The sequence below is a fragment of the Humulus lupulus genome, chromosome 5 (genome assembly GCF_963169125.1).
Source record: "Humulus lupulus chromosome 5, drHumLupu1.1, whole genome shotgun sequence".
Classification (NCBI taxonomy): Eukaryota; Viridiplantae; Streptophyta; class Magnoliopsida; order Rosales; family Cannabaceae; genus Humulus; species Humulus lupulus.
The window spans coordinates 225,096,347-225,119,914 of NC_084797.1; the positions used below are offsets into that span (position 1 = coordinate 225,096,347).

The following is a 23,568-nucleotide window of genomic DNA, read 5'->3' on the forward strand; positions in this document are numbered from 1 at the left end:
GGCCCTTCTTGTCATTCCTACCTCCTTACAATTCTACCACTTCTTTAACCAATCTTGTTACTCTCTATGGTTACTAGCAGATATACAAGTTACCAAATTACCAGTTACCATTATCTCACAAGAGCTAACTTACAAAATCCCCAAAATACCCCGAGACTCCTCCCGAGCCGGGTATAGAATCCCCGTTGTGACTTTTGAGTTATCTAGCTCTCTAGGACCGTCCCGGCACGTGCATCGCATTAATATCACCACACCCACGTGGTACAAATCACATCACATAATTATCACACGTATGCCCTCAACGGGCTAGAATTATCACATACCATAGTACACATAATCATGCATCTCAATCATTAAATTCACGCATACCTCCCATTATGCCCTCCAGGCACGCTAATCAAGGCCCTTAAGCCTTATTAGCAAATTTGGGTCATTACAAGAGTTCACTCAGCAAACGACATATTTCATGGGCGACCAATCTGGTCGTAGTATTTCAAATATGTAATTTCGCATTTATGTAATAATTGTGATTTCCATTATTGTTTAGATACGCCTGTATTAAATGTAATTAAGGCCCATCGGCCCATGTAGAACTCGTTGAGCCTATAAATAAGACTCAAATGGCTTAAGAGAGGGGACTTTTGGACTTGGGAATTCTAAGAGAGAATTATAGTGTTTTTATCCATCAAAGTTGTATTCATCCCGAGACATTGTGAAACTCGTGAACCCGAGTTTATTGATCATAGTGTTTGGAATTCTACACCAATAAGAACACTAAGTGGATGTAGGTTATTACCATTTTCTGAGGCCGAACCACTATAAATCTTTGATGTCGTTTATCTTTTTGTCTTGATTTCATCTTGTTTTTATCTTTTTACTTGACTTCGCGTCGTTGACCAAATCAAGGGTCAACATTTTGGTGCTTTCATTGAGAGCTAAATTCAAGACCTCCAAGAAGATCAAATGGCAAAAACAGATAGAAAGACTGGACAAACCTCTGGTACTGCACCAACCCAGCCTCCTTCGCAAAATGTGGCTGAAGATGAGCCACACGTGGATTTGGAGGAGGAGGAAATGGATTCTGAGACCTTGAGGATGACTCTGATTGTGTTGCAGGAGGAGTTAGCCAATCTGAGGGCTAATCAAGAAAATGTGGCTGAAATGATGGCGTTGTTGCAGAGAGAGATTGATAGGCAACACCAAGAATTGAATGAACTGCATGCCGACATGGACCGCCAGCAGAGGGACACCACTGCCGCTCTGGAGGCAATCATTCAGTTGGTCGGGGACAGCCTGCACCAGCCTCCCAGCCAGATTAGCCACCTAGTGTGCCACCACAGCAAGGTCCACATTTAGATCATCCCCAACATCACCACACTTCGCCTGCTCAACAGGATATGCCGTTTCAGGATCTTGAGCAGCAACCACCCTCTCGTGTTGGTCGAGATAATCCCCAACGACAAAAGTAGATTAGGGTTGGGCAGCCTCCCCGAAGCTCTAGATGCCAGACTGTTGAGGAGCCAAACCCATCGAGCAGGGGACAACGTCCCTCTGCAAGCAGAAGGCAGGTTGAATCAGGCTCTGCGGTCAGGGGTCCCCCACGACATAATAATGCCCGGGGACCTACCGACCAACGCAGGCCTCCACTTGACACTCGGGACATGCCAGCAAGGGGAGGGGGAAACAATGCAATGAGTAGCTAGCACCATAGTCGGTCACACTTAGGGATGGCCATGACTATAATGAGGTGGATTCTAGCAGGAGAAATGTTGGTCGAAGACAAGGAGAGAGGGGTGGAGAACGAAACCCTCCACCAAGAGAGAACCGGATGATGAGCCAGAATGCTGGGGGGCAGCCTAAACAGCCCAACGTCTTTGATCAACTGGGCGTGAGAGAACAAAGGCATAGGGATGAGGATTTGAGGAATGTTCTCAATGATATAAGAGAAAGATACGACGAGTATGCTCCTCCAGCACCAGTCGCCCCAATAGTACCAGATGCTGTATAGGCCCAGCTCGATGCATTGAATCAGGTCATCCAACAACTAGTGGGGAGTCGTACATCCCACATTGAATACGACCGGAGAAGAGGCACTCCGTTTGTGCAAAGAATAGCAATGGCCGAGACCCCAAGCAAATTTAAGATGTAGGTCTTTCCCAACTTCACTGGATTAGAAGACCCCGTATCTCACGTGAATAAATTTGAGATACAAATGGATATCTAGAAGGTGTCAGAAGACGCTCAGTGTAGAATCTTTCCAGCTACTTAGTCCGATACTTCTCAGGAGTGGTTTTCCAAATTCCCTCATGCTAGCATAGTGTTTTGGGAAATGTACGTGAAGGAGTTTTACAGACAATTTTATGCTAGTCGAGTACATCCGACTAAGGCCAACCAGCTAGTCGAGATATGCCAGAAGGAGGGAGAAACCTTGAAGGGGTATGTCCAACATTTTATGCGAGTCGCTGCTGGGGCTAAGATAGTTGGTGATGAAGGAAAGATGATGGTTCTTACTGCTGGAGTACAATGCCATTCATCCCTCTGGAATAGTTTGCAGAAGAATGGGGTAAAGAGCACTCAAGAATTTATGGACCGAGCGGACAGGTACATCAAACTCGAAGAGGCCATTGCCAATGAAGGGAAGATACCCGCAGACTACCAGGGTCCGAAAGAAGATCCCACCAAAGCCGCCAATGGGTCTGGGAAACCCAATGGCAACGACAAAAATAATGGGAAAAACGGGGGAAAAAGGGCGAACCACGAACCATCAACATCTGAGAACAAGAGCCCTAAAAGTAACATATATGAGCTGAGGTTCACCAATTATACGACCCTAGTCGATAGCAGAGCAGAAGTGTATCATGCCACTCACACAACTGTTCCCTTCAGGAGACCAGCCCTAATCAGGAAAGATATCTCCAAGAGAGATACAACCAAGTTTTGTCGTTTTCATAACGATTATGGTCATGACACCAACGAGTACAACCAGCTTAAGGATGAGATTGAGTTCCTTATTAGGCAAGGACACCTGAGGAAGTATGTGAGAGCGGCTGGAGGTTCTCAATGAGAGGCTCAAGGAGGCAACGAGAAGACACCTGTACGCCAATGCTCACCCCCTTTGCAACCAGCTCCAGTTGCTAGTACGTTGCTGACCATTTGCGGTGGCCCACACCTGGCGGGTGATAGTGGGAAGGCAAGGGAAAGGTACGCCCGAACCTTACGTCACGACCAGGACATTGAAATTCTGAATGTAGAGGAGCGAACTACCAAAAAAGCTCGAACAGAGGAAGAACCGATAACTTTCTCTGAGCTTGACGCTCAGCATGTCCGATTTCCCCATTCGTATCCTCTGGTTGTAGATGTCCAGATCGCTAATATGATGGTTAAATGAGTATTGGCGGATACAGGAAGCTCAGTCAACATTCTGTACAAATCTTTGCTGGAGAGAATGAAGTTATCAATGCAAGATTTGGAGCCATGCAACCAAGCCATTTATGGTTTTTCTGGCAAATGGCTCACACCAACTGGGTCGATCAGGTTTCCAGTCACAACAGGAACTGCACCTGCAAATAGGACATTACTCACTACTTTTATAGTAGTTGATTGCCCTTTTGCGTACAATGCTGTGATTGGAAGACCTATATTAGTCATCTTGCGAGCCGTGACCTCGGTCTGGCACTTGGCCATGAAGCTTCCAACCGACGCAGGAGTGGGATGCGTGTTGGGAAACCAGCGTGAAGCACGGGAATGTTATAATTCCTTGATTACCAAGTAAAAAAGAGGCGGATTGGGGGAAAGAGTTGAAAAAAGGTTGCTGTTGGCGAATGAAATAGAAGCCCAATCAGGTGAACAGGTCACCAAATAGGGTGTTTCCCATAGTGAGGATAGAGACTTAGATCCTCGCTTTGGGGATTTTGAAGAAAATGTAGGACCCGTGGAGGACCTCGAGTAGGTCCAACTAGAAGAGGCAGATGTGACCAGGGTTGTGAAAGTCGGTAAAAACTTGGAGACAACAACGAAGAAGAAACTGGTGGAATTTTTGAAAGAGAACCAGGAGGTGTTTGAGTGGCAACACCCTGTTGGGAAGTTCCATTTTTTAATCTACTCAGGGGCAATAAGAAGTTTGAGTGGACAAAAGAGCGCGGGCAGGTTTTTCAGGCGCTAAGGTCTCATACGTCACAACCGCTGATTTTATCCAAGCCGGTCGAAAAAGAAACTTTGTTCATCTACTTGGAAGTCACAGAATATGTTGCTAGCGCAGTTTTGATTAGAGAGGAGGAACATGTTCAAAAAGTTGTGTATTATATAAGCAAGAGGCTAGTAAGAGCAGAGTTGCGGTATTCGCCCATTGAGAAATTAGCCTATTGCTTGATTTTGGCCTCCAGAAAATTGCGACCATACTTTCAAGCTCACCCCATCGTGGTACTCACCGACCAGCCGCTACGGCAAGTTTTGCAGAAACCATAAGCCGCTGGCCGATTATTGAAATGGGCAGTCGAACTTGGGCAGTTCGATATTTCCTATTCACTGCGAGTAGCTGTGAAGGGACAGGCTCTAGCAGACTTTGTCGCGAAATTTGCTGGAATCCAGGATATCGAGCCGATAGAGGAGCCTGAACTCCAAAGCCAAGCTCCTTCGTGGAAGTTGTTCGTAGACGGCTCTTCAAACGAGCACAATGCTGGAGCAGGTTTGATCATAGTCACGCCCGAAAGACATCGATTCCATTGTGCAATCAGATTTAACTTTACAACATCCAATAACAAAGCCGAATACGAAGCTCTGCTCGTAAGATTAAGATTAGCCAAGGACATGGAAATAAATTCGCTTGAGATCTACAGTGACTCCCAGCTAGTGGTTAATCAAATTATTGGAGAATATCAAGCCCGAGATCTTAAGATGGTTGCTTATTTGAACAAAGCAAAGGACTTATTGGCACAGTTCGAAAAGTATACCCTCCAGCAAGTACCTCGCGATCAGAACTCAAATGCTGATGCTTTGGCCAAGTTAGCAAGCGCAAAGGATGCTGACAATTTAAACATAGTACCAGTTGAACATTGTCAACACCAAGCATTCAAACAGAAGAGTCTTTAATGGGGATCCAAGCGGCAGACACATGGATGGCGCCTTTCATTAGATACCTTGAACAAGGAATGTTGCCAGCGGAAAGAAACAAAGCAATGACCATCCAAAGGCAGTCAGATGGATTCATTTTGGTCGACGGAGTTTTATACAGAAGAGGGTACTCGATGCCACTGTTAAGGTGTGTTTCAAAGGAAAAGGCCCCGGAACTAATGCAAGTAGTCCATGAGGGTTTCCGCGGAGATCATGCTAGGGGGCAGAGTTTGTCAAAAAAGATCCTAAGGCAAGGATACTTCTGGCCTACCATGAATGAGGACTCTATGGAATTTGTTTGGAAATGTGATAAGTGTCAAAGATTCTCTAAAATACCTTGAGCAGCCTCAAATGAGCTCAAACAGATGCAAAGCCCATGGCCGTTCGCAGTATGGGGGATTGATTTGGTCAGATCTTTGCCCACAAGAAAGGGGAATGCCAAGTATGTAGTAGTTGCTGTGGACTACTTTACAAAGTGGGTCGAAGCTGAGCCACTTGCGATGATAACGACCAAGAAGGTATTAGACTTTGTGGTCAAGAACATCGTGTGTCGATATGGGCTGCCAAGGAAAATTGTCTCTGATAATGGCACACATTTCGACAGTGATCTTTTCACTGATTTTTGCGAGAGGCACGTGATTATCAAAAGTTTTTCATCAATAGCTCATTCGCAAGCAAATAGATAGGTTAAAGCTATCAACAAGACCTTGAAGGATACCCTGAAGAAAAGGCTTGAAGAAGCAAAGGGGTAATGGCCAGAACAACTACCAGAAGTCCTTTGGTCGTATAGAACATCCCATCGAACAAAAACAGACCATACTCCATTTTCTTTGGCCTCTGGATATGAAGCCATGTTGCCTATTAAGTTAGACCCATCATCGCATAGAAGGTTGGCATGCGAATAGAGTACTAACAATCAGTTATTGATGGAGTCTTTGGATTTGGTCAATGAAAGACGTGCGCAAGCTCAACTTCGAGTGACAACTTATCAACAAAAGGTGGCTCGATATTTTAACTCTAAAGTACGAGAGAGAAAGTTTAACGTGGGAGATTTAGTACTTTGACGAGTTTTTCTTAACATACGCAATCAAGTTGCCAGAGTGCTTGGACCTAACTGGGAGGGTCCGTATCAAATTGAAGAAGTCCTCCAACCAGGCACGTATAAACTTGCTCGCTTGAATGAAGATATCATTCATTGCTATTGGAATGGAGAACACCTGCGCAAGTATTATCAATTAACATTTATTTTTAAAGAACTGGCTTGTATTAATTTCACTTTTTACAAGTTTATGAATAAGGGTTGGTCAATCATATGACTGGTCGCTTATAAGTGTAAGATCAAATTTTGATCACTCGTACAGACACGATTTTGTCCATTTATTATGAGAAATAAAAGGAACTGTGCGCAACCAGTTATTCTTGCCAATTTTTGTATTTATTACAAGTATTTATTACGTGGCAAGTGACCGAGGACCTTAAGATCCTCAATCACTTAGGGGGCATATAAGGTACTAAGCAAGCAAAGCATATCAACAAGCATATGTAAGCACACGAGCAAAATAAGGGAAAGCATACTACGACACTTAAAAGTATTTTTCAAAATTTTTGGATTTTGTAAAATGAAAATAAAGTGCTATGCTAAGTTCGGTCATGCGAGCAAATATTATAATGTCAAAATTTAAATGTATTACACCGCGAGCAGTTTCTGCTCGTATGTAACTAGTAATTAAAAGAAAGCCGTTCTACGCAACGAAAATTGTCTTGACATCACGAATCATGGTTCTTATGTCCTAGTTACAAATAAAAATAAATAAATAAAATTATTGAGAGGCAGGAGCAGCTGGAGGTTCTAGCTGGGATTGCTGGTCAAATGTGGTCCCAACATCCTCTTCAACGCCTTCAATGCCTATCGCCAAAGAGATCTCAGGAGATTCCTGTGCTTTCTTCTCTTCTTCCAAGCGAGCAGCACACTTGGCCAGTTCATCTTGCTTCATATACTTTGGGAGGTAGTCAAAGTTGGCCCCTGGGTTGCTCTTCCAGAACAAGTAGAAGCATTTGAACGCCGCTCCCTTATATTTCTCCAGGTTTCGAGCATTAGCTTCCTCGAGCCGGTTAGCGCGCTCCTCCTACTCGACGGTTTCTTTCCTGCTGATCACCAGGTCATCCTAAAGTTTCGAGGCCTCTTTAAAATTTAGCATCAAAGGCTCCTTATACTTCTCCTTGGCCTCAGTAATTTTAACCAATGCCTCCTGGTGGTTCCTCAGCTCTTCGCCCCGTTTAGCATTTTTCTCCTCGGCCGCTTTCAGCTGCTTGGCATATCTAGCCTCAACCGCCTTGACCTCCTCAGCAAATTTAGCCTCAAACTCTTTAGCTCGGCGCCAGCCATGTCCCATTGTGAGGATACCCTGCAAACAAAAAAAAGAACAGTAAACCAGTCAAGGGCAATGAAAGAAAATGTTGTTCAATTAAAGAAAGAAGGAAAACTTACGCTAAGAATTTTAGACAGTCCGCGGCTGATGACTTGGCTGTACGGTAGCAGAGGGAGGTGCGAGAAGGCCTCTTGGCTACGACGGTGCGGTGAAAGCCTTTGTATCCTCTCCTGAGTGGCATTGGCGACACTCAACAGGTCATTTGTTGAAGGTTTCCTTGCCTGCTCGGGAGGAAGGCTATTGCGAGGAGGGGGAGGAGGCGTCGTATTCCTAGAAGGAGTGGGCATAGCAGAAGGTGCTAGAAGATCCTCTGCTCGAGCCTTCTTCCTGGCAGGATCACTGCTGCCCTCCCCAGGATGCCTTCTGCTTGCTCTCTTTTTGCTCAAAGGAGCATCATCGTCAGCGTACAGATCAAAGGCTTCTCCAGAAGGCATGCCTACAGGATGGAAACAAACGACCAGACAATATAATTTGAGTTATTCAAAAGATTAAAGGAATAACGAGAAAGGAAATTCTAAGTAATATACCCAAGCTATCATTACTGGTCGATACATTATTTATAGAACTACTGCTACACTCACTCTCTGCCTCGAAGAAGTCTGAATCTAAATTACTGATTGCAAATCTAAAGTTGCCGTCCTCGTCAAATAAATGACAGGGAATGGGCAAGTTATCTAAAAGTGAGAAGTCAGTACCATTCTCGTCGAAAGACTCGAGTATAGGCTCGATGTACTCTGGGAGTTTTTGCTTGCCCTTCCCATGTTGGGCAGGGGCAGCAACAACCTGAGGGTTGCTAGAGGGTTCCTGGAAGGTCACTCCAGCTGCTCGCCGTCTCAGGGGTTGTGACACATCCTGTTGCTGCCCGGGGACTACCTCTCCAGTAGCACTCCCCGCGGTGGACTCCCTCACTTCCTGGTGAGGCGCCAAGAGGTCGACCAGCCTAAGATTGCTTTTTGTGACCAGCTCCTTGACGCTCTTCTCGATATTCGTCAAGCTAGCCAGGGCTGCGGTCCGTATCTCCATCTCTGGAGTGGGATCTGGTCGATACCATGGGCCTAGACGTAACATCAAGGTTCTAAGGACGGAGAAGAAAAACAAATTAGCAGAAAATAAATGACCAGTAATTAAGAAATTTACCTCCTCGAGTGAAGGCCAGGTTATCGACGACCAGGTCCGTCGTAAGGAAATACTCCTGGAAGTATTTTCCTGCATTGGATTTGTAGGTGATGTCGCTCCAAAAGGTACGAGTAGACTCTTGATGGTAGAAATGGAAAAACCCCATGTTGTTGTGGTTGGGGTTGGACTTAAGATCGAATAAGTAGTTGATCTCGTGCGGTGTAGGCACAGGCCATTTTTTATGGTTGTAAAGCACTCTATATCCGTTGGGGGTAATTTGAAAAGGAGCGACCTCGAAGTAATTGGCCACCCCTTGGAAAAATCCGTGCAGGGGTAAGATTGCCCCTGCCTCAATATGGTACCCCGACCAGGCGCTGAAGGCGCCTCCATGAACGTTTGCCCTCTGGTCGGGTGAAGGTTTGACTAAGGTGATCCCAGGAAGACCATACTTCTTGAGATAATTATTCACCATCCTGGCCGATATGATGCAGGGAGGCGCGGCGTACCAGTCAATTTCTGGCCTAAGGTTGTCGCGAGGTCGGGCTTTAGGTTGGATTTCTGGTGGTGCAATATTTATGGGCTGAGGGTTAGTAGAAGGGTCCTCGGTACGAGGGGCAGGCTAGTTAGAAGGAGAGCTGGTTGTTTTCTTTTTTCTACAGGCAGTATATTTCACGTGACCCATGTTTGGTTGACTGGTCGGAGGGCTGGTCGCTGGGTTCTGTTGTGAAAATGGGACTTCTGAAAACGACAGTGATGGTTGTTCTTGATCCTCGAACAGCAGTGTAACGACCCAAAATCACTAATATGGCTTAAGTGCTTTGATTAGTGCGCCGAGAAGGCATAGTTGGTTCATGTGTGAATTTATTGATTTAATGTATGATTATATGATAAGCATGCATGTATGATTATATGAATGTAAATGTTATATCTGTGAGAACCACATTATTATGCGGGTAGATCTGCAGCGTGCGACTTAAGGCGATCCTAGGGAGCCAGTTAGCGGGAAGTCACAACGGGGCTTAATACTTGACTTGGGGCAAGTCAAGGGGTAATTCGGGTATTAGATGATTATTTGAGTTATCTGGTTATGGAAATAAATATATGGAGATATATTTGAGGTTAGGAAGCTTAGGCGGGAATATTGGGGAAAATTAGTGTTTTGCCCTCGGGGACGTTTCCGGCACCCCAAGCCTCAGGATTGACTTAATTAACCAAGGGTTAGACTAAAAAAAATAGAAACCGGTAGAATAAAACACAAACCATCCTATTTTTCTCTTCTCGTCCTTCTCTTCTCTCTCTCAAGAAAAACCACTAAAATTTCATGGAAATCAGCTGGGAATTCAGTGGTTTGGGCTGGAATCTTGAAGGTTTAATCTAGTGCTTAGCTAAGGAAACTCAACGAAGATTAAGGTAAGGGCTGATTCATATTCTTGAGCATTAGAATTCTGAGTTTTGGCTGAGTACTAAGGGTGTTTATGGTTTTGATGTTTAAGGATTGAATTAAAGCTAAGACGCTTGGATTTTAGCTCAAGAATCTGTTAAGGAAGTGGTTCAACAAAGAAGGTAAGCTTCAATCCTTAATTTAGAGGTTAAAATCTAAGTTTGCATGACTGGTTTTTGTTGTTTTGAGCTACTGGGTTTCAGAAATCAAAATGGGATTTTAGTAGGTTTTTAAGCTAGATTTCTGTTGGATTATGCTGTTAGAATCATGTTAAAAGTTTTGTGATTAATGGGTTTTGAATTAGGGTGCTTTGGGGTGGTTTTGAATAAGGTTAGGATGTTAGAAATGGTGGATTTTTTGGGCACAAAGGGTTGGGCCGCGACTCTGTTCTAGAGCACTACGGCCCTACGAAGCAAGTGAGCCAGGGAGGCTCTGCCGAAGGGGAGCGCCGCGGCACCACAGGGCAGGGCCGCAGTGCGTGTCTACCTTCAGAGAGGCTTAGCCTCTGTTTCAGGGGCGGGCCGCAGCTATGTTTCAGGGATTGCAGCCCTTAGGTTCATTTCTGATCTTTTTGGGATTTTAAGTGTTGGAACCTAACCTAGGGTGCTCGGGATCGATTCCACCACCGTGTTTGGTGGAATTCGGTGTCTCAAAAGCTAGCATTGTATCCGGAAACCTTAATTTGAATATTAATGGATTCCATTACCTTGGTTGCGACTAGGTGTTAAGCTAGGGCTCGGGAAGCGGATCGTGCTCGAGAGTCGTCGCTCGTAGTCAGTGCACGTGGAAACTAAAGGTAAGAAAAATGCACCCAGTTGTGTATTTGTAATGGGACTAAGGGTTCCCCAATATGTATGCTTTGAAAGGATGGTATTATGCCATGTAAATAGTAAACCAACGGCCTAAGAGTGCCATGGGTTACACTAGCGCACAGGGCGCGGCTTGGCCACTAGTAGCTGAGGACAACTTATTATGCACTGAGCTCGGTTTAAGCGGGCTGGAGTCAGTGGGGTAAATAGAGGGTGCGGCCTAAGTTTTCGGCCCTGATTATCATGTGACTTGATTGTTATTAGTGATTAGTTGCATCGTTGGTTCTGAATACGTGTTGTGTGGAATGTTAAGTGTTTGATCATGCTTAAAGGATTATTCATATGTTATTGTTGTTTGTGATGCGTATTATGTTTTCTTGTTGGGCCTTGGCTCATGGGTGTTACGTGGTGTAGATAAAGGCAAGGGCAAACTTAATCAGCCCTGACTTGGAGGGCTTTGTGAGCTGAATGTACATTGCCAGCTACTCAGCCGCCACGGTAGTGAGGATGACAGGAACAGGAGAGCTATAAGCATCTGTTTTGCCTTAGAGTGGCCGATAGTTGTCTATATTTTGGAGATTTTGTAGACCGACTTTTAAACACTGTTCCTTTTTGGGATCCCATGTGTAAAACTGTTTAATTATATAAAATGTATCTTTTGATACCAAAACCCTTTTTAACCCTAGCACATTTATGGTTAGTGACACGTTTTTAATTAAATGACTCGATTAACAAGTTCTGCACCTTTATAAGTACACAGTGTAGCAGATTTGTAGAAACTTACTTGGATTGCAGATTTGTAGAAGTCGCAGGTGTTGTTGCTCAAGGTTGGTCGGACATGCCTCGGATCACCGAAGTTTTCTCGGCTTCTCTTGAGGATTTTTTCTTCTAAGTTCTTGAGAGAGGAAGGTTTGGTAAAAATTAAAAAATGAGGCAAGTGATTTATTTATACTGATTGTGGCACAGTAATAGAGGTAATGATGGGGGTAAGTTTTTGATGTGTGGGAAATCGTGTTAGCCGTCAAAACGTCTTTGGGAAATTGCAACAGTCATGATTACTTACTTTTTCGAAAAGGCGCTGACAGACGTGACAGGTCAGACGACGAGTTGGTCGATTAAGTTTATTATATGCTGGTCGCAGTAAAATAAACTTGGTGGGCAAATGTTTACCCAAAAAAGATTTACCTGATGACATGGCAGAATTAACAACCACGTAGGATACACGTGACTGTTTAAGTTAGTACAATCTGTTCGACCATCGACCAAAAGAGAGTTCACTCAGCAGACGGCATATTTCATGGGAGACTAGTCTGGTCGCAGTATTTCAGATATGTAATTTCGAATTTATGTAATAATTGTGATTTCCGTTATTGTTTAGATACGCCTGTATCAAATGTAATTAAGGACCATTGGCCCATGTAGAACTCCTTAAGCCTATAAATAAGACTCAAAGGGCTCAAGAGAGGGGACTTTTGGACTTGAGAATTCTGAGAGAGAATTATAGTGTTTTTATCCATCAAAATTGTATTCATCCCGAGACATTGTGAAACTTGTGAACCTTAGTTCATTGATCATAGTGTTTGGAATTCTACACCAATAAGAACACTAAAAGGATGTAGGTTATTACCATTTTCTGGGGCCGAACCACTATAAATCTTTAATGTCGTTTATCTTTTTGTCTTGATTTCATCCCATTTTTATCTTTTTACTTGACTCCGTGTCATTGACCAAATCAAGGGTCAACAAAGAGGATTTAATTCATGATAATAATATAAAAAATTGTTCGTAATCGCTAAATAAAGTGGGAGCTTTATTTAATAAAGATTATTAGTACGGTCTATCTTCCATTTAAGACAGAATAGTTTATCCAGACTGTTAAGTGTAGCGACACAAAAAGATAGAGGTACCGTATACAATATAGATTGTAATGGATGGGGATGCGATGAAAGAAAGAACTTTTGATAATCTCCGTTAAAATATAGAAGTTCAACATTCATCAATCGATGGTCATTTTAGACTTGACCTCATTCCTGAAGTGAGTAATGAACTCCTATTTGGTCTTTTATGACTTTTGACTTATCAAGTAAGTTCAATATTCCTACGACCGAATTCCTGATATATTTGAGTCATAGAACTACAACTGGCAGGGAACATACTTCACAGATATGGAACCTGCTCCTTACTTTAATAAAAGCATATTAGTTGTTCCTTTTAGTGCTGATTCGGGGCTTGAACATAGAGCGCTCAATTTTGTTAGAGAACAGAAATTTCATTATAATTAAATTTATAGAATAATGTTGATTAGAGGATCAATGGAACTAATTGATAAAGACATAATTAGAGAGGTTAACGAATATTAAGATCTAACTTTAATTATGAACAACTAGCAGAAGGTCATAACTCTTGCAATGACTAAATTAATGGATGACTTTATAGTTATAGCTTCTAATATGTAGTGTCCCTGAATTTTACTTAGTTAGCTAGATAGTAGTAGTTGTAGTATTTTAGATTCCGTGGATTTTGGTTCAAACCGAGACTTAGTTGGAAACTCCTAGCAATAGTTATGGACTTTATAAGTTTAACCTATAGTTTAAGAATATTAATTATAACATAAGGTTTTATTAATATTGCTGGTTATTAATATGATAATTATCATAACCTATGGTTTAGATAGAGCCAATAAGAATATGACACTTGTCATGAGTATGGTTATTCCTAAGGTTTAGATAGAGCCAATAGGATTATGACACTCATCATATGCATGATTATTAAGGAATTATTATTTTAATGATAAAATAAGGGAAATATAAGACTTAGTCTTCACCATAATCTATTAGGAGCATGGCATTTGTCATGCTTTTATTTAATTGTGGATTAAGTTGTTATTTAGATTATTAAATAGATTTTCCCGTAACTTTAGGGTACTGTAACTTCTGACCTATTTTTGACCCAATTATGTTATAAATTTCGAAAACTAGTATTTCTAGAAAGTTGTAGATTATATAATTAGCTTTCTAAAGCTATAACGATGGTCTAAATTGGAGTCATACAACTCTAGTTATGTTAATTTTACTATAGGTTATTTTAGAGTTATGAGATTTAGGAAGTTAGAAGTTAGGATTCTATTAATTTTTTTTTATTATTTTTAGAAACCAACTTTGACTCCTTAGACCAACCTCTGATAGTTTTGACCGAGTCTTCAGCCGCTGATTGACGAATATTCAAATATCTTCAATAAAATTCATTATTTTTATTCAAGTCAAAAAGAATATTTTTATTCCTAGAACTCTATAAATAGGACTTAGGACCCAGCCCTTTCACTTACTCTTCAGCTGTGATCGGACTCCAAGGTGCTAGTGAGACCATAAGAGTGATAAACACTTGGGTTGGGAAAAAGCTTTTCTATTCTTAAGCTTTATAAAACACTTTGGGAAGTGAGGTTAGAGTGTGGAGTTAGACTAATCCATAATGTCAACTGAGGTACCCTTATTCTTAAGTTTCATTCTGTTTGATTCCTTAGTTTCTTTAGTTTTCATCCAGGTTCTAACTTTTGTTCTAGTTTTGTGGTTAGGATTTTAAGTTCTTTGAACTTAAGGTGTATTTTCGGTAAGTTTCCTCTTGGTGGTTTAGTTCTATTCCTTTCATCTCTGTCCTTTAGAAATACTCACTATTTTTATTGCTGGTTTTAGGAGTGTTCCAAGTTCCGCATTTGTTCTCAATTATCCCGGTGGTGGTAAGGAAAATTAGATAGTTTAGTATTATGATCTAGTTTATGTAATGTATGATATAGTTTATGTTTGTATGACCTAACATTTCAGGTACAATAAAGGGGTAAGTGTGTCTAGACCTAAGGTGTCCAATGATGTATAACAGACTATATCCAGTAGGCTCGGTTGCCAAAACTTTATGACGGACCTATGTCTGGTGTATGACGGACTTTTTTCCGGGGCTTAATTGCCACCCCTGTATAAGCACTTATCTTTTTATTATATCTGATTTGCTATTTTTAGTTATGATTATGATATATGACCTATAACTATGATTTATGACCTATGATTTATGATCTATGACTTATGACCTATGACTTATAGTATGATTTATGATTTATGGCTTAGATTATGATTTAGAATTATGACTTAAGATATGATATGATGTAGATGTTGTGTTTGTATGACTTTGGTGAATATATGTTATGTTTGATTATATGACTAACCCTTGTTTGTATTTTCCTTACTGGGCTTAGAAGCTCACTCCTTATGATGTTGTTATTTCAGGAAATTAAGGATAGAAAGGTCGGTGGTGAGTGAGACCTAAGAGCTTCGTAATGTATTCGTTGGGGACCATATAGTCGAGCAAGATCAAGCCGGCCAAATTATTTAATTATTTTTTTAAGGTTTATTTTAAAGTTTGTTTTATTTAAATGTTGCTCATTTTTACGTTGAAGACAAGTATTTTTTTTTTTTTATAAAACCATGGATCCATGTATTTATTTTTAAGTTTTATTAAATAAAAGAGCAATATTTACGATTATGACCCAATGTTGTGTTCTCGGTAATCTATGAGAAATTAGGGCGTTAAAGGTGCTATCAGAGACCACAACTATATTGGTCCTGAATGTTCCCACGAAATACACGCGATAGCTACAAAGGACCTACTCATTACCAAGTAAGTATATACATTGTTTTCCAAATATGTTTGTAATTCTTTTCTTGTGTTATTTTCATAAATTAGCCCAATGGACAAAGGTTAAAGCTATAAGAAAAATACCAAACCCTGAGTATGATGATGGATCCGATGTGGAAGATTAGACACATATAAGAACACATCGTTAAATTTTATTATATGTTGTTAGTTGTTTTTTTCTTCATGTTATTTGCTTTTATTATTGTTTCATTGTTTAGTAAGTGTTAAGAAAATTTTGGATTCAATTGAAAGTGTAAATTTTAAATTCCTCTCTTATGGGTTAGCCCATTTGTGAAGGCCTATTTTCTTTGCATTATTAGGTTGGATCCAATTTCAAATAAATAACAATTAATAAAGCAAGGGTTCAAATTCCTGTCTTTTGGGTCCAAGTGGAAGTTAGGGGGCCTTAGTAATGGGTACGATATACTGAACCCAGCCCTCCTCCATGGAAGATTCAATTGTTAAGGCCCATTTACCTGAGTTGGACTTAATTGTAATAAGGTAGATTTTATAGATAGATGGACCTAATAGACAGTAGTGCAATAGGCTTAGTTGTACCCTCTTTTGTTTTGTTTGTCCTAGTTTTTCAATTCTTTTCTCTTTTGGGGAAGTAGAAAAGACACATGGAGCAGGAACGAAGAAGATCTGAAAGACTAAATGGCCAAGGCAGGGGCCGAGGTCGAGGAAGGGGTCGAGGAACAAGAGTAGCCGCCACCCCTACCTATGAAGATTTCCCAGGAGTGCCAGAGGCACCCAATGTAGTGGAGGATCCGGTAGCTGCTGCTACTCGAGAAAATTTGGAAAGAGAGAATGCCTGTCTTAGGGCAGAGCCAAGGAGAAGGGAAGAAGGGTTTCAAATAAACTCAAGGCAACAACAACAAGTGGCGCAACAAGTCATTCCTCTAGCGCAATTGCTACAGCTGGCAAAACCTCGCTACGAGGCAGTTTATGAACACTTTAGGAAGTAGCAACCACCGAACTTCGATGGCGGGTCAGACCCAATAGAAGCAGAAGAATGGCTTCGATCATTGAATTCCATTCTAGAACATATGCAGTTGGGAAACGAAGATCGAGTCTCATGTGCTTCAAGCTTGCTAAAGAAAGATGCCCGCATCTAGTGGGATATAGTGAGACAGACTAGAGATGTGAACGTTATGACTTGAGATGAGTTTATCCAAGTGTTCAACAAGAAATACTACAGTCCTGCAATTCTAGCCACAAGGGTGGACGAATTCATCGCGCTTACTCAAGAGAATTCGTTTGTGACAGAGTATGCCAGGAAGTTTGATAGGCTGGCTAAGTTCGCAGCGGACATGGTACCCATTGAGACGCTAAGAATTCAAAGATTCGTGAAGGGACTGAAACCTATGGTAGCCCGTGATGTGAAGTTGATTCGGGTGATAACCACTTATGCGAAAACATTAGAGGTAGCCTTGGAAGCTGAGTAGGCTGAAGAAAGGATTTGGAAAGAAGGCGTGGCCAGAAGGGACGCCAAAAGGAATAACAATGACCAGAATGACCACAAACAAAAACATGACGGTGGTCATAATCAAAAGGCCGATAAAAAGAATAAGACTGCGTCAGAAAGTAATAGGAATAAAAAGCCCTATGTGGAATATCCCCAGTGCCCTATTTGCAAGAGGAAGCATTCAGGAGAATGCAGATATAAGACGAAAGGTTGTTTCAAATGCGGAGAAGAAGGACACATTAAAAAGGATTGCCCAAAGGTGAAGGATCAAAAGAAAGATGACAAGCTCATGCCAACCAGATTTTTTTGCTCTTACTAGAGGTGAAGCTGAAACTAGTAATACCACTTCAACAACTTTGACTAAATATTACAATAAAATATTACACAATTTGAAAAGCGTTATTATTGATGATTAGCCCAATAGAATAAAACACGGAAGTGAAAAAAGTGGCGGTAAATGAAATTTTGTTAAAACACCCGCCTTTACTTTTTCCCCAATCTTCATTCTCTAAAATCATAAAACAAAAGCAAAACCGAGTATCTCCCCTCTGTCTCTCTCTCTCTCTCTGAAATGGGTTCTCTCTGGCCTAACCTTCTCACCTCACGCCTCTCCCCTCGGTCTCTCTCTTTCTCTCTATCCCTTCTCTCTCTCTCTCTCTCTCGCATGGCCGACTGATGAATGGAAGGGTACAGGGGCTTCTATGTCTCAGCGATGGGCTTCGAGCAGGGACTTTACGGCGACATCATTCTTCAGCGATGGTAACTCTTTCCATCTCACTCTCTCTTTCTCTCTTTGAGATATTCTCTCTTTCAACCTTTCTCTCTATTTGTTGCAGGTGTGCTCTAGGGTGGTGGGCTCTTGCAGCTTGAGGCGTGTGACAGGGAGACTCAACTCATGGGTTCTACAAGGTGGCTTCCTCGTAGGTGTGATGGGTTCGACTTCGATGAGGTTGTACTGCAACAAATGGATTTTCTGGGTATGGTAATTGTTTTGAATTTTGTTTTGATTCAGTTTAAGATTGAGTTTGAAGAAAAATAATACAGTTATGGTTTTTTCTTCTTCCGTTTATCTGGATTTATGGCTGGATAGAAATGATAATGGGTTTTAAGTCTCAAATACAGTAATTTTAAGGAAAAACTAAATTTTAGGTTTATATTTTTGCATTGAATAGTATTTTTATTTTTTTTTCTATGTAGTTTCAGGAAAGATAAATACAACATTTATATTTGTGATTAACTTATTTAGTTCTAGTTGGCCAAATTTCTTAGACAATTCACAGCTTGTTGATTTTTAATTTGAAGATATGTATGTATATGCCCATGCTTGTTGATTTTGATGTTTGTGGTTATTTTTTATTTAAGATATATATTGGTTTCTTTATAGGTGAGAGGTGATGATGAAGCAATATTAGACATACAGTATACATTTTTTATTTTTTTTTGCTTGCATTCTTTTGGTCTTAATTATTGATGATGTGAGAGGTGAAAGGTGCTTGCATTTTTTTATTTAAGGAACTTTGTTCACTAGAAGTGGCACGTATTAATTACAACATTGATGATGATTTCCTTTATTGACCTCAATAGATGTTTTGATATATTATTTTTATAGCGCCATCCTACTCAATGTAAATTCCTTGCTTATTTTTTTTTCTGTGTCAGTGTTTTTCTGTCAAAATGCATTCTGGTATTACATTTTTCATTATTATTTACTGCCACTTGTTCACAGTGCAGTTAACAACTTGCCCATGGGATACCCTGTTCTACCACATCCTCCAATACCAGCCACAGGTCAACCTCATCTCGACTCAATGAACTGTGGAATATCAAACTGTCATGTGGTTAATGGTGTCCCTGCACCGAGCAACTATCATCCTATTAGGATGAACTCTGGAAATGAGTAAGAGTTTTCTATATTCTATTCTTTCTTCTTAGTTACTTGTTACCTAATGGTCGGTTGTTACTCTTAAATTTTTAAAAAGCAATTTGTCTCCTTTGTCATTTTATTCTTCTTAAGATAAGCTAATTAAATGGACTTGTCTCTATTCTTTCTTTCTTGCTCTTTCCCATCTTCCCTAGACTATTGCTTTACAACTCTACACTATATAGTTGGATGATTCTGCCTCGTAAATTTTTACACTTGTATTACTTTTTCCATGGTAGAAGTTCTAATTGCAGCTATTTTTTTTTTATTGATTTGTTGTTAAAGTATGTTGATGGACAGCAGTGATGGTGATATGGCACCTGTTATTCCCCCAAGTAGTGCAATGTCTTCCATGTCAGAGATGGCCATGAGTCCTTCATCAGTGGCATCCATCGGTCACTTCCCATTCATGGCATCTGAAATATCAGGTATACTGTCACAGGTATACAATGTTTACCTTTCACTTAACTAAAGATTTGGACTATCACAGGAAGTTAGAACATTTTCATTTTACATTATTTTTTTAGTACGAGCCCCGCTTTCTTATTTAATTTTTATTCTCATTATCTCTAACTGGAGAGCAAGATAGTCAAGTTATACCTTATGCTCTTTCCATCTGTTTTCTGTTAATTTTGTTTGCTTGTAGGATCTGCTTTTGTTTATAGCTTGCGCTGCAGCTACATTTTGACCTCTGTTTTAGGCTCCTGTTAGTGGTATCTTTTATTCTCTGCAACTAGTTTTGTTTTCTGTTTTGTATTCTTCTACATTATTAGTATTTTTGTTATTTTATATACTCAATTGACTATAGTACAATTAAAAGGGATTTTGTTTTAATCTTTCAAAATATCACTATGAGTGTAAATAGAATTATTGATCACTATGAGAAGAATAGTGGGATGAGGGATGCAAGGGGAAAATAACTTAGTAAGTAGGTTCTTATTATTAAATTATAGCATAGCTTTAATTATGATCTGAGCTCTATTTATATGATCTTGTTTACTTTTTGACCTTAAATTCAACCTAATTGTTTCTAGATTTTAATCTACATGCTCCTTTCATTATTTACCCCTTTTCATGTGTTTTGCAGAAGGAGAAATTGATTATGTGAGGGTTTTGAATGGAGCCCTTCCAAATGATATGGGAGTTTTAGGCTGGTATTCTGTTCCAATTGATTTCTTTGCACTGTAAATTTTAGAGGTTTTTGAGTAGTAAAATTGTGGAGAAAATATATTTTCTCTCATATTGCTTCTTTGAAAGATGAACTTGAGTGTTGCTCTGTTTTTATATAGCTATTTTAATCAGCTGTTTCATTATTTCATCTAAATGTGAGAAGACAACTTATTTTGATACATTTCTTGACATACCTAGGTATGATTTTATTCAGATTAACGAGCTTTATGATAGAGGGTTAAAGAATTCATAGCCTATATAGAAACTCTGCTTCTTTAGTGACAAATGTAATGAGAATATAGCTCGTTTATGCGATATGGTCATATCTCAACATTGGTGAAGTTGCTTTTGAGTCAGTCCACATCAATTATATGAAATCTTTATTTGTTATTTGATGATTACAGTGGCGTGAGTTCTTTGTTAATTTGCCAACTCTCGGAAGTTTCACAATCAATTCATCATTTTTTAAGAAGTTTGATTACAACAATGCAGAGGTATGGTTGCTGTCCCCTTCATTTGTACATTATTTTTTTTCTGTCTAATGCAATTTTGTTGGCCGTATGGGAAATACCTTCCTTGCTTTCAGGTGAGGTTAATTGCATCTGTCCCTGGATATCACACGGGAAATAATATAAAAAAGTGGGGACACATGAAATTACGTACTGTACTCCAAGCTTTATATCTTAATAGCTCAACCCTTTTAACACTTGCCTGCCTCCTTTATTGAACGAATTTTCAATTACTTTAGGTGACTATTATGGTTCTGGACCAAGAACTTGATTTCTCTGATGTGTTTTCTGTTTGAATCTTGTAGTTGATCCCTATGGCTTCAATCTTATAGCCTTGTCTCTGTATTGAAGTTATTTCTGTCTTTGCTTACTTTCCAAGAAGTAGAAATAAGGACACCAACTGTGCAAGTTTCTTCTTTCCTTTTCTTTCTTTTAATTTATTATTATTATAATTTTATTTAATAAAATAATTTTTATATGGATTTTCCATTATTTATGTGGATTAATGATATAGTTGGTGACCTCCTTACGTTTTAGCCAACCTGTGAAATCTTGAGTGATACAAAGTAATTAACTGGAATTTGATTGACTCTTGAAGTAATATACGTGAAACCTTGAGTCAAACCTGTTCAATGCAACTTACATTGTCAAAGAACATTTGTGATATTGACCCTTCTTTTTAATAAATAAAAATTGATTCTTTCTATTTGTGCAACAAAGTTTTGATGTCTGAACAGAAAGGAAAAAAGTACGTGAAATAAGAATAGTATAAACTCTTTACTGTACTGATCTTTGATTTAGGATTAAAATACATTTTTTGATTTGATTTCTATCTTTTCTTGATGCTTTTCTGAACATCAAAAGCTTATTTTAATTTTGGTTTATAGGTGGATTTTTTATTTTTATTTTGTTTTGGTATTCAGAGAGATGAATATGATCTTCACAAGGTTTGCGAAATTAAAGCCTTGAAGAAGTCAGGGGTGGAAAAAGCTTGGAAGATTCTTGAAAATGTGGCCAAACAGATCCAACCCATTATGTGTAACCACAAATGGCGAGTCAAGCTTCTTTTTGAGGTCTGGTATATTGTTGTCTTTTTCTCTAGTAAGTTTTTTTGGAGCTTATTTTGGTAAAAAGTTGCATTTTTGTTATACCAACTTGCTTTTCCTGGGTTTTATATACAAGTATGAACGACAACCCAAAAAATCTGTCTCTTCCGGGACTGAATGTAGGAGGAGGTCTTCAAGTGAAGATAAGGCTTAGAAGGCCGAATAGAGACTGGTATTTCTTCCCTTTTGATCAAACTCTTGATACCACACTTCATGAGCTTTGCTACAATGTTCATGGCCCTCATAATGCCAACTTCTACAAGCTTTGGGACGAACTTAGAAAGGTATATATTTGTATACATGCATATATATAGCTCTCATTATCTTTAGTAATGTTACTGTGATTGTTAAATTTGATCGTTGCATTTGTTACCTTTTCATTTTTTTGGGTGGTGGTTTATTCTTATCCTATGTGCCTTTTTTTTTAAATTTCTTTATGGAATATACGTGTACAAGTAATGTTAGCATTTTCTTTTTTATAAGTTGATGCAAAGTCTTGAGATTATTCCTTTTAAGGTTGAGGACTTCGGCTGTAGTTGTCTGAGTTATGATTGATGTTTACTATAGTGATTGTATATAATTGCTGCATTGAATTGTTATATTTCTATATATAACATGTTCAGTTACGTTTTAATTGTAGTCATAAGGTTTCTTGTTCTACTGATTTTCTTTATTGATTAAGATAATATATAATGTATTTTCTTAGCTATGCATATACATGAGTTGTTCTAATAGGTGATAATAAATAAAGTAATCTACATTTGTTTTGATATGAGTTTTTGCTGCTAAACCATCTAAGGGCTTCTGTTTTCTTCACTCCATCCCACTCTTGTTGAATTTGATTGTTGGTCTGTTTAATCAAAGAGGTGTTCTCTGCATTTTCTTTTCTACTTGGCTATTATTAGTATTCATTGAAAGGCTTAGATGGGGATAAAATTGGTCTCAAGAGTCAAGACAGTCCATGGTGGTAAAGCAACTGTATATGAACCTTTCATCTTTAATATCTATTTCCACTGAACCATTGATAATGAGCCAATATCACTCTTCTTCATTGGATGATATTTATATTATTGTCCATAGAGGATTTTTGGTTATGACTGACTAATTATTTAAATTCTTATGTAGCTAAGCAAATCAACCCACAACAAAGACAAGTGCACAATGGATGATGAATTGAAGGATGGAGCAAATTTCATGGTTTACTTTTTGTGTATCTTGTTATGTTTTTGTTTTTCATTTTTTAAGTAAAAGATGTTCAAGATTATAGAACTTTATTATGTATGCTTTCAAACTTAAGTTAGAACTAAGATCTCATGAAGTAGCTATAGTCATGGTTTGAATTAGTTCTTGTTTAATGTAATACTTATGGTTTATCAATCTATTTAATATTACATTTTGTGATTAATTTTGATATTTTTTTTATCCAAATACGATAATAAAATCCTTTACATTTAAAAAAAAAACTTATGATTATCCTTACACAACACCATTAAAAATTTATTATCTAGACTAAAATAACAAAATTTTATTACTGGACATTTAATATGACATTTATGGCTGTTTTGGATACATATTGTAAGTGTAACCAAACGTTATGATTTATATAATATAACAAACTAAAAATGCTATCAAAATAATCAATTATAACAGTTGAAAAGTGTTATGCAAAAAGTTTAAGATTAAACTTCAAATTTATAACCAATTACTCTAACTAAACGTTATTATTTTAATATGATAGCAACAAAAAATGTGTTATTGAATACTTTAAGATAACATCGAACATAACATTCAAAAACTGTTATAGAAA

General features: G+C 39.2%; 1 protein-coding gene across 1 annotated transcript; it reads left to right on the forward strand.

Moving 5' to 3' along the window:
- Positions 1-18,131: 18,131 nt before the first annotated feature.
- Positions 18,132-19,549, forward strand: LOC133834020 (uncharacterized). Its single transcript, XM_062263550.1, has 2 exons — positions 18,132-18,952; positions 19,262-19,549. Exons 1-2 carry the CDS (start codon positions 18,801-18,803, stop codon positions 19,446-19,448), a joined length of 339 nt encoding a protein of 112 aa, XP_062119534.1. The 5' UTR covers positions 18,132-18,800; the 3' UTR covers positions 19,449-19,549.
- The last annotated feature ends 4,019 nt before the right edge of the window (positions 19,550-23,568 follow it).

Coding starts and splice junctions, on each gene's coding strand:
- LOC133834020 (XM_062263550.1), top strand. CDS start 18,801: ATGGGATACCCTGTTCTACCACATCCTCCAATACCAGCCACAGGTCAA. Junction 18,953..19,261: donor AGGATGAACTCTGGAAATGA/GTAAGAGTTTTC, acceptor TTGTTGTTAAAG/TATGTTGATGGACAGCAGTG.